General features: G+C 39.3%; 1 protein-coding gene across 3 annotated transcripts in view; it reads right to left on the bottom strand.

Annotated features, from left to right (window-relative positions):
* Window positions 1–1,479: 1,479 nt before the first annotated feature.
* Window positions 1,480–12,454, bottom strand: part of LOC143025322 (mutS protein homolog 4-like) — a 55,114-nt gene continuing 44,139 nt past the window's right edge. For all 3 annotated transcript variants that reach the window (XM_076184799.1, XM_076184801.1, XM_076184802.1), the window contains one exon: window positions 1,480–5,937. In XM_076184799.1, coding sequence (XP_076040914.1) covers window positions 5,428–5,937 — 510 coding nt within the window. In that variant the 3' untranslated portion in view covers window positions 1,480–5,427. The remainder of the gene's footprint in view (window positions 5,938–12,454) is intronic.

Genomic DNA, 12,454 nt, shown 5'->3' with positions numbered 1-12,454 from the left:
TTGATCTTTCGTCGGTTTCAGTTAGAGCATCGTACGATGGCAATGAATGCTGATTGGTCGAGGTGATCTCGTACGATGCTGTAGCACAACGCTGGGAAAGTGGGATGGGAAAACTTGAAGTGGCAATGTGGTACAGAGTGCGAAAGCGTGCGCGTTGTGCGAACGAGAACTCGGTTGTTGCGATAAAAGTGAAAACATTGAAGAAACACCATGGGTCAAAAATGCCTCAACGGCCTTGCGCTGATCGCAGTGTGTAATGGAAATTAAAAAAAAAAAAAAAAAAAAAAAAAAAAAAAAAAAAAAAAAAAAAAAACAGGAGGTTGATGTTTGTGCGACCTATCATCACCAATGTTACAGTATATGAAATACATGAAATGCGGTTAACACTTTCATAGGTTTTTGTTTATATTTATTTTATTTTACTTTTTGCCATACTTGTATTCTACTTTTCAGGAAGAGCCATGTATGTGCGTGTGTATAAAGTTTTTTTTTTTACTATTGCAACCTAATTCATTGACCATTTCCTCAATATACCTTTTCAAATAGTTTAAAAATGCTTCTAAAATTTTTCACATTTCAAATCCCCCAGCTGATTCGGGTCGCTTCTTCGCTCGCTTCCCGCTCATACTGTACATAGTTCAGAGCCCCCCCCCCCCCCCAAAAAAAAAAAAATATATATATATATTCTGGATACGCCAATGACCCTCCCTTAATGGATTCTGGTTTTAATCTTCTGCCAACCCCAACAAATATTAATAAGATTAAATAATGCTACATGTCACCGAAGTCCATGGACTACTTACTGCATAAAAATGATGTAGTAAGTACCCTAGATGTTGGTCCTTTGTATTAGCAAATACAATATACTACCAGTCAGGACAAGAGATTGAAGAGGACTGTGACCTGGACATAAGAGATCTAACCTGATCCATACCTTGAAATCTTGTAAAGTATCATGAGGTGCATAGGTTTTTTTCTGGAGGAATCAACAATACCAACCTCTAACTGGTTGTCCTGTGACTTTAGCAATATCCTTATGGATCCAAGTGACATAGCATTCTTTCATGAATTGAAAATTAATTGCCTCTCAATGAGAAATGCTAATAACTTTTAACTCTCTGACTGACTGATTTGGTTTAATGTCACCAACTCCCCCCCTATCAGGAGGCTAGGACAGTACCCCTTACAGAAGACTTTGTAGTGTGGAATTTAATGAACCTTAATGCCCTTGGTCCAACTCACTGGTGGCAGGGTTCAAACTGCTATCACCTCAACCATCAACACAAGTAATGATGCTTTAACCTGCTCAGCCAACATGCATCCAAAAATCCTACTACTCTCATTAAATCACCATCATTATCTCTTAAATGTATTATTATCCCCAGATTGATGATTATTGACAATAAAATGTAATCTTCCAGAGGAAAAAATACCAGACATTGTTCTACGACATTCTTTATTTCTTAAGATGAACTGTAATCCTTCTGTAAAATAAATGACACCTAAATATGCATCCTTTAACCATCTCCTTTGCAGGGTGACATGCTTTACATATTTTTTTCTTGCTACCACCCCCTGTGGTGGGGGGAAAGAATACTACCACCAAGTATTCCCACTTGAGTTGTAAGAGGCGACAAAAACAGGACTGGGATTAGGACTAGGCATCCTTTTCCCTGTAGCCCCAAAGGGGACATTCCTATAAAAAGTAAAGGCATAAGAGGGCCTAGGAATTTTCCAACCAGTACTGTAAGGTTTGGGTCTTTTAATGTGCATGGATGTGGTACAGATGAGAGTAAAAGGGAAGAGAAAGGCAGTATGTTTGTGAGAAGAAAGATGGATGTGTTGCCATTGAGTGAAACAAGTTGAGAGGGAGGGGGTGAATGTGAGTAGTAAAAAGATAGGTAAGCATGTAGTGGAGTGGAAGGAGGTTTCTTCAAGGTTAATGTGGATGAAGATGAAACTGGGAAGGGAGATATAGGTTTTTGTAAGTGCATATGGGCCTGGTAGTGAAAAGAGTGTGAAGGAGGGGGAGGCTTTTTAGATGGATTTAAATGAGTGTATAGATTGATTAGAGAGAAATGTCAATGTAGTGGTATTGGGAGACCTTAATGCTAGGGAATGAAATGAACCAATAGATGGAGTGGTTGGGAAGTGTGGAGTTCTAGGAAAAAATCGTAGTGGAGAGTTGATGGTGGAGATGTGTCTAGAAAGAGAGTTGATGATAGCAAATACAGCGTTTAGGAAGAAAGTCAAGCCTAAGTACACATGGCAGAGGATGGTTGATGGAAGGGTGGTAGATAGAGTGTTAATGGACTATATAGTGGTAACCAGGAGTTTAGTGGGGGGGAGTTAAGGATGTATATGTTCTAAGGGGAGAGAGTGGGGGAATACCAGATCATTTTTTGGTGGAAGGTGGGTGGAGGGTGGGTGGAGGAGGGACAAGGATGGGGGTGGGGGGTGCTTAAAGTGAACTGCTTGGATGAGAAGGAAAAGGTGAGGGAGTGCAGGAGGAAGCTGAGAGAGGAGTGGGAGGGAATGAAGGGCAGAGTAGAACTAGGAGTGCAGGAGGAATGGTGGTGGTTCAAGGATGGAGTCACAGGGTGTGTGGAGATGGTGTGTGGAACAAGGAGGACAGGAGGAAGTGGAAGAAGGGGTGGTGAGTGGTGGGATGAGAAAGCAAAGAAGGTTGTTGAAGAGAGGAAGCGAGCTTTCACAGATTGGTTATAAAATAGGGTGAGGGAATCATATGAGAGGTGCAAAGAGGAGAAAAGAGAGGTAAAGCATAGGATGGGGGAGGCAAAGAGGAGAGCAGATGTGAAATGGGGTAAGAGTATGACAGAAAATTTTGAAAGTAATAAAAGATGTTTTGGAAAGAAGTTAAGAGAAGAAAAGGAGGCAAATCGGGTAGAGGGGAGGAGGTAGGGGTGCAGATGGGGAGATGATGGTGGGAGGGCAGTGGGAGGAAGATGGATGGAGTATTTTGGGGAATTGCTGGATGTGGAGGAGGATGGGGAGGGGAAGGTAGCTGCAGAGGGAGGTGATAGGAAGGTGACTGTGATGGGTGAGGAAAGTGGAGGAGAAATGAGGAAAGATGAAGTGAAGGCAGTTGTTGAGATAATGAGAGCGGGTGGGGCGCCTGGGTTGAATGGATGTCATGCAGAATGTCTGGACAAGGGAGGTGCAGTGGTGGTGAGCTGGCTGGTGAGGTTATTTAATGTTTGTTTGAGAGAGGGTGGGGTGTCAGAGGACAGAAGGAGTGCCTGTGTGGTTCCACTTTGCAAAGAAAATGGGGACAGGTGTGGGTGTGGTGGTTTCGGAGGAATCAGTTTGTTGAGTGTGGTTGGGAGGGCTTGTGGGAGGGTCTTGATTGAGAGGATTGGGAGAGGAACAGAGGGAGTGATTGGTGGGGAGCAGTGTGGGTTTGGGACAGGTAAGGGTTGTGTAGATTAGATTTTTGTGGTAAGACAGATATGTGAGAGAGCTATAGGAAAAGGTAAGGATGTTTTTTGGGCTTTTATGGATCTGGAAAAGGCATATGACAGGGTGGACAAGTGGGCACTGTGGGAGATATTGCGGATGTATGGGATAGGAGGAAAGCTGTCAAGAGTTTTTACGAGAGTAGTAGAGCCTGTTAGGATTAGAAATGGAGTGAGTGGTTTGAGGTAAAGGTGGGACTTCATCAGGGATGTGTTATGTCATCCTGGCTGTTCAATTTATACATGGATGGAGTGGTACAAGAGGTAAATGCAAGGGTAGTGGGTAGGGGATTGGAGATGGTTAGAGAAAATGGAGAAAAGTGGGAGATAAGCCAGCTGTTGTTTGCTGATGACACTGCTTGTAGTAGGATCAGAGGAGGGATTGAGGAAGTTAGTGACAGAGTTTGGGAAGGTGTGTGAAAGAGGGAAGTTGAAGATAAATGTGGGTAAATGTAAGGTGATGAGATGTACAAGGGAAGAAAGTGGCAGCAGACTGGAAGTGAGTATTAAGGGGAGAGAGACTGGAGGAAGAGGATATTTTTAAATATTTGGGTGCAAATGTGGCAGGAAAGGGAAGAGTGGAGGTGGAGGTAGAATGTAGATTGAGAGAAACAAGTAAATGCCTTGGGGGATTAAAAAGTGTAATGAGAAATACATATTTGGGAATGGAGGCTAAGAGAAGATTGTATGAAGGAGTGATTGTGCTGACAGCATTGTATGGGGCAAAAACATGGAACATAAAGAGATGAAGAGAGGAGTTTGAATGTGTTTGAGATGAGGTGCCTGAGAAGTATGATAAGGGTTACTAGGTTGGATAGAATGAGAAATGAGGAGGTGAGGAGAACAGGGGTGGAAAGGGAGTTAGAAGATAGGGTTGATGAAAGAGTATTGGGATGGTTTGGGCACATGGAAGGAATGAGTGAAGAAAGACTAGTAAAAGAGGTGTGGAAGGCAGAGGTGGAAGGAGTGAACATGAGGGGGCAACCTAGGATGAGATGGATGGATGGGGTAAAAGGGGCATTGGGAAAGAGGGGAATGTCTGTTGAGGAAGGATGGGAGAGGACAAGATAGGGATGAATGAAGAATGGTTGTGCATGGATGATGCTGTGATGCATGAAAGGGAATGGGTGGGGGACGGGAGGGTGAGGAAGTATATTTGTGAAATAAACTGACACAGCCCAAAGGGATTTCTCTCCATCTTCTCCTTTTCTGCATGAAGGGATGGAGAAGGGGGAATCCTGCTTTAATGAAGTGACCTTGCTGTGCATGTGCTGTATCTTGTAACACTGCCTCTGGCCCAGGGCAGTGGGTGAGATGCAGGGATGACCTGTCATCCAGGAGGTGCCAAGATAACAGGGAGGGAAGAGGGTGGAGGGAAGTGGAGTATGTTTAGGAATGGAATGGTTGAGAGTGGTTTTTTATGCCTTTGTTTTTTGGCCACCTCCTTTGTAAGGGGGAAAAAACCTTTGGTATATGCATGTATGTACCCTCCAACAATTTTTTTCAGACTAAGGGACACTACCAATTAATCCATTGCCCATGCAGATGACCCACAGTCTCCAGGAAACCAGCAACAGCCACTGCTGGGATCATAATTCACTTACAGAAGAGATATTGTTGTTGTTGTTTGGGGATTGTTCATGTGGGGCATTACTGTGTGAGGTACTCTATGTCTTCTGTGTGATGGTTGCATCTGGGGCAATTTGAAACTGTGGCCAGGCCTATTCTGTGGGGGTACTGTCTTTATGCCAGGTGTTGTCCTATACACAGGCATGCTAGTGTGGCTCTTGATAGAAGTGGGAGGGTTTTTCTCTGTGGGACACTACAATTTCCAAGGGGTTAAATCAACTGGTAAATCCTTGTGCCTACGACATCATTGTGAGTTATTTCTTCTAATGTTATACTCAGTAATTTCATTATCAATTTTTTTTATTATGTTCAAATGAATCATTTATGATTTGTCTGAATGCTTAAGGAAATTTTTTACCATAGCTTGAAGGTGCTCCTTGAGTAAGGTGACTGTCTTATCTTCAAGTTCAACCTCTTTCCCAAATCCTTCCATGTTCCCCATCTCTCTTTGCTCTTTCTCACCATTTTCTATTACATCAAATGTCTCAACATATCTTGAACCTGTATCAGATCTGCTATGTGCTGCATCTGCCACAAGGGATCCTTTCACCCCTTCACTGTTACCAATGTCCCTATTTACAGAAGAAGTTGCTGAGGAAGATGCAAGTATGTCTGAAAATGTGGAGACTGAAAGATTTTTTGTTTGATTACTGGATACTGGTTCTGGTTCATGCGAGGAACTTGAAAGGCTGATATGTGGTAGTTGTAGTGCTGATATGGTACAATTTGACGAAGATGTAGGAAACAAAGCTGTAGCAAGAGAGATGAGTTCACTGGCAAGGTGATATATTGTTTGTTCTTTCTTTTGGGACTTATTCATTGTTACTTGTACCTGGAAAAAATGCATGGACAAAGGTTAGAAGCACAGGAACAATTACACAATATAAAAAATAATGAGGACAGCAGTAATGATTGTATATATACTATCTACCTACATATCAAGGGCTTCCTCCTCTTATAAAGGAGGTAGCCGAATCAAGAAATGCACTCATTCCACTCCCATCCACCACCCCTTGCTTGAAGAAAAAGTATATACATACATATACCAATAGCTTTTTCCCCCTCACAAGGGAGGTAGCCAAAAAACAAAGGCATAAAATCCACTCCTACACCATCCCCACATACTCTACTCCCATTCACCCCCCTCCCTTCTTCTTATCTGCATCTTGCCCACTGTCCTGGGTCAGAAGCAATGTAGCAAGACACAGCACATCCATGTCATATAATTGGCGACCCCCCATCCCCACATTCAGAAAAAGAGAAGATGGGGAGATATCCCTTCAGGCTGCATCAAAATATCATTCACACATACTCCCTCACCCCTTATCCCCCACCCACTCCCTTCCATGCATTATCCATACACAACCATTCTCCACTCACCCTATCTTCTGTCTTCTCCCTTCCTTCCTCAACAGACATTCCCCTCTTTCCTTTTTCTCATTGCCCGTTTTATCCTATCCATCCATCTCATCCTTGGTTGACCCCTAATGTTCACTCCTTCCACACCTCTTTTACTAATCTTTCTTCACTCATTCTTTCCACCTTGCTCTCCTCCTCATCTCTTCATTTCTCACCCTATTCTGCCCAGTAACCCCTACCATACTTCTCAGGCAATTCATCTTAAACGAAAAATATGAAAAAGATGTCATAGAAAAATGTAAAGATCAACCAAAACTATTTTACAGATTTGTAAACAACAAACTGAAAAACAAACAAGATTTGGAGAAATTAAGACAAGGAGGAGTTGAATACACAGAGGAAATAGAAATGGCGGAAATTATGAACAAGCATTTTAAATCAGTGTTTACAAAGGAGAACATACAACCGGAAGAGATCAAATGGAAAGAGAAAGTCCCCCCTATGAAAGAAATAGAAGTAACAAAGAATGAAATAATGAAACACTTGAGTAATCTTGATGTCAGCAAATCGCATGGACCAGATGAAATAGCAAACTGGATTTTGAAAGAATGCAGGAATGAACTGGCAGACAAAATACATAGCATAATAAATAGTTCCTTGAAAGAAGGAAAAGTTCCAGAAGATTGGAAAAAAGCGAATATAGTACCTATATATAAAGGGGGAAATAAAGAAGACCCTAACAACTATAGACCAGTCTCTCTAACAAGTACAATAGCAAAAATTTGTGAAAGAATTATCAAAAGTAGATGGGTAAAAGATTTAGGAAAAAAAAAAAAAAAAAAAAAAAAAAAGAGCGTGCTAAATCCAAGGCAATTTGGATTCAGACAAGGACGATCATGCGTCACCAATTTAATATGTTTCTATTGAAGGCTAATAGATATAATACAAGAGATGGTTGGGCTGATTGTGCATTTCTAGACCTAAAAAAAGCTTTTGACAAAGTACCACATAAGAAGTTGCTTAAGAAATTAGAAACTGAAGGAGGAATACAGGGCAAACTGCTTAAATGGATGGAAGACTTTTTGCAAGAAAGAAAAATGAGAGTAGTGATAAGAGACAAACGCTCAAAATGGGATGAAGTAATAAGCGGTGTTCCACAAGGAACAGTTCTGGCCCCAATAATGTTTGCTATATATATTAATGATATGGAGGAGGAAATTGAAAGTTATACGAGCTTCTTTGCAGATGATGCAAAACTATTAAAAAAAGTGAACACGAAAGAAGATTGTGAGTCACTACAGAGTGATCTAAATAAAGTATGGGAATGGAGTAGGAAGTGGGAGATGGAGTTCAACACTAAAAAGTGTAGTATAATGGAATTTGGAAAAAGCAAAAACAGAATAGCAGGATCATATAAATTGGGAGAAGGAATAAAAAAAGTAGAAAATGAGAAGGACCTGGGAGTCATTGTTATGAATAATACGTCACCTGAGAAACAAATAAATAAGATTTTTGGAGAAACTTATAATTTAATAAGAACAATCAAAGTGGCATTTATATACCTGGATGAAGAAATGGTGAAGAAAATTCTAATCACTCTGATAAGACCAAGATTGGAATATGCAGCAACGATGTGGTCACCAAGTAAAAAAAAATGTATAAAAAAAACTTGAAAGAATACAAAGAGCAATTACAAAATTGGCACCAACACTCTCAAAACTATCATATGAAGAGAGACTAGCAAAACTTGAACTACAAACACAAGAGCAAAGAAGAGAGAGAGGAGATTTGATAGCTATTTACAGAATCATGAAAGGCATAGAAATTATTGATAGAGAGAATCTGATAAAATGGGATGATAGAAATACAAGAGGACATGGAAAGAAAATCAAGAATGACAGCTATAGAAGAGATCTGAAAAAGAACAGCTTTCCTCACAGAGTAATAGACAGTTGGAACAAGTTAGATGAGAAAGTGGTGTGTGCAAAAACAATGCATGAATTTAAAAATAGTTTAGATAAAATGAGATATGAAGACGGGACACCATGAGCATAGCTCCCCTTCCCATAAAATACAACTAGGTAAATACATTTAAACTCCTCCTCTCTTATGTTTTATGTTTCTGCCCCATTCAGTGCTGTTGGCACAATCACTACTTCATACATTCTCCTCTTAGCATCCATTCCCAAATGTCTATTTCTCATTACACTTTTCAATCCACCAAGGCATTTGCTTGCTTCTCTCAATCTATATTCTACCTCTACCTCCACTCCTCCCTTTCCCACCACATTCACACCCAAGTATCTAAAGCTATCCACTTCCTCAGTCTCTCTCCCTTAATACTCACTTCCAATTTGCTGCCATAGTCTTCCTTTGTACATCTCATCACCTTACGTTTACCCATATTTATCTTCAACTTCCTTCTTTTCCACACCTTCCCAAGCTCTGTCACTAATTTCCTTAAGCCCTCCTCTGATCCCACCACAAGTGCAGTGTTGTCAGCAAAGAACAACTGGCTTATCTCCCACTTTTCTCCATTTTCTTTCACCCTCTCCAATCCCCGTCCCATTACCCTTGCATTTACCTCTTGTGCCACCCCATCCATGTATAAATTGAACAGCCAAGGCAACATAACATATCCTTGATGAAGTCCCACCTTTACCTCAAACCACTCACTCTCTCCATTTCTAATTCTAACACAGGCTCTACTACTCTCATAAAAACTTTTAACTGCTCTTAAAAGCTTTTCTCCTATCCCATATATCTGCAATACCTCCCACAGTGCATTCCTGTCTACCCTGTCATAAGCCTTTTCCAAATCCATAAAGGCCCAAAAAAACATCCTTACATTTTCCTAAAACTTTCTCACATTACAAACAAAAACAAAAGGATTACAAAGGCGGAGCATGCCGACAGGAGACCTTTTGATCCATATCTAGGTCGGATACAAAAAAAAAAAAAAAAAAAAAAAAAAAAATAATATTAATAATAAATTAAAACTATAATAATGTAAAAATAACAAATAAAATACATAAAGAAATGCATAGGTATAGTTGAATAACAAACAAAAAGGTAAATAGTAAATGATTATAAATTGACATATAACTAATAATAAATCAGACAGACAAATTATAACAAAACAAAAACAAATAATATAACATAAATTATAATCATTACAGCATCTTACTTAGGTATTTATCTAAATGATTCTTAAAGCTTCGAACTGAACTACATTGCACTACCTGTGCAGGAAGTTTATTCCATTCATTAACTACACGGTTGGCAAAGTTGTTTCTACCTACTTCCAAATTGAATCTATTTCCGGACAGTTTGAGACCATTGTTTCTTGTCTGATTCTCATTCAATGTGAAAATTTGGTCACTTTTGATGTTGCCAATTCCCTTTAAAATCTTAAAGACCTGTATCAAGTCACCTCTGAGTCTACGCTTTTTTAGGGAAAACAGATTCATGTGCTTAAGTCGATTTTCGTATGATTTATTTTTGATATTTGGAATCAGTTTTGTGGCTCACCGTTGTACTTTTTCCAGTCTGTCAATGTCTTTAATGAGATTCGGTGACCATACGGAAACAGCATATTCCAAATGTGGACGAACTAACGATTTATATAGCTTGTTAATGAGTGATGGACTTTTGAAATCAAAAGATCGTGCAATCAATCCCAGAATCTTATTTGCTTTCTCAGAGGCTGAAATACACTGCTTGGATGATTTGAGGTCGTTACTGATAATTACGCCGAGATCTTTTTCACTATCCACTTTTGTTAACGAATTTCCAAATAACTTGTAATCGTACTTACTGTTATTTTTACCTATGTGCATTACCTTGCATTTACTTGTGTTAAATTTCATTAGCCATTTTTCAGACCATTGCTGTAATCTATCTAAATCTTCTTGAATATCTAATTGGTTTGAGTGATCATTTGCCACTCCGCACAGTTTTGTATCATCAGCAAATTTGGAAACAGTAGATTTTAGTCCATGGTCTATATCATTTATATATACTATGAATAGAAGTGGCCCAAGAACGGAACCCTGAGGAACTCCACTTGCAACACTTTTCCATCCAGAAGTTTTTCCATTTAAAACAACTCTCTGTTTTCGACCTTTCAACCAATTACTAGTCCAACCTAATAGGCTACCACTTATTCCATGCAAAGCTAATTTAGTAAGTAGTCTTTCGTGTGGGACGGTATCAAAAGCTTTTGCAAAGTCTAGATATATTAAATCTATATTGTTTCTTTTGTCATAATTCGAGATAACTGTGTTGTAGAATTCGAGTAAGTTAGTCACGCAAGAACGTTTCCGTCTGAAACCATGCTGGCTATCATTTATCAAACGGTTACTTTCTAAATGATATTCGATATCATCTCTGATGATAGTTTCCATTATTTTTCCTACGATCGAAGTCAAACTTATAGGCCTATAGTTATTTGGTTTCTTTTTGTCACCTTTTTTGAATATGGGAGTAACGTTAGCTAGCTTCCATTCTCTTGGGACATCTCCGGATATGATGGATTTCTTGAAAATAATTTCTAATGGAACAACAATCTCATTTTTCATTTCCTTTAAGATTCTTGGATGCCAACCGTCAGGCCCTGGTGTTTTATTAACTTTGAGTTTGTCTATACACCTTTTAATTTTTTCTTTTGTTATATTTACCGTAGTGAGTAAGTTTACCCCAGACTTTTCACAGGTTTCAGTTTGGAATTCACTTTGAGGTGTTTCGTTTACGAATACCGAGCTAAAACAATTGTTTAAGATATTACACATTCCTTCATTTGAATATTCAAGTTGACCGTCAGCAGATAATAGTGGACCAATGTGATTCCTAACAACCTTTTTATCTCTTACCACAAAAATCTGATCCACGCAACCCCTACCTGTCCTAAACCCACACTGTTCCTCATCAATTACTCCTTCTGTTCCTCTCCTAATCTTCTCAATCAAGACCCTCCTATAAGCCTTCCCAACTACACTTAACAAACTGATCCCTCTGAAACTACTACACTCACACTTGTAAAGTGGAACTATACAGGCACTCCTCCAGTCCTCAGCACTCTACCCTCTCTTAAACAAACATTAAACAATCTCACCAGCCAGTCCACCATCACAGTACCTCCCTTTTTTAGATACTCCACATAAAGATGAGAGTGATACTTAGAGACAAAAATTCGAAATGGGAAGATGTAAAAAGTGGTGTCCCAAAAGGCTCTGTTTTGGCTCCCCTAATGTTTGCCATATACATAAATGATATGGACAAAGGTGTAAATTGTTACATGAATTTTTTTTGCCGATGATGCTAAATTACTCAAGAAAATGAAGACAGAAGATTGCAGATTGCTATAAGATGACCTGTACAAAGTATGGGAATGGAGCCAGAAACATGAGATGAATTTCAACATCAAGAAATGTAGCATAATGGAATTTGGAAAAGGCAAAAATAGAGTTTCGGGAAAATATACAATGGGAAACAAAGTAGTAAAGAAAGTAAACTCAGAGAGGGACCTAGGAGTAATCATCTCAAGTGACTTGACACCCGACAAACATGTAAACAAGTTATTCGGAGAGACCTACAATTTATTAAGATCAATGAAAGTGGCCTTCGATTACATGGATGAGGAGATGGTTAAGAAATTAATTGTTACATTGATAAGACCGAAATTAGAATATGCTATATCAATGTGGGCACCTAGCACAAAGAAAAACACAAGGAAATTAGAAAGAATCCAAAGAGCGGCAACAAAGATGGCACCCACACTATCAAATTTGACATATGAACAAAGATTGGAAAAATTACAGCTGTCAACATTAGAGCAGAGAAAGGAAAGAGGTGACTTGTTGACCATTTTCAGAATTATGAAGGGGATGGAAGCTATTGATAGAGATGACCTATTAAAATGGGACAAAAGAGAAACAAGAGGACACGTAAAGAAATTAAAGAAAGACAGTTACAGAAGAGACCTGAAAAAG

This window comes from Oratosquilla oratoria, chromosome 5 (genome assembly GCF_046742065.1).
Source record: "Oratosquilla oratoria isolate Oo_2021 chromosome 5, ASM4674206v1, whole genome shotgun sequence".
NCBI lineage: Eukaryota > Metazoa > Arthropoda > Malacostraca > Stomatopoda > Squillidae > Oratosquilla > Oratosquilla oratoria.
The sequence above is the reverse complement of the archived record's forward strand: the minus strand, read 5'-3'. Positions and strand labels throughout refer to the sequence as shown.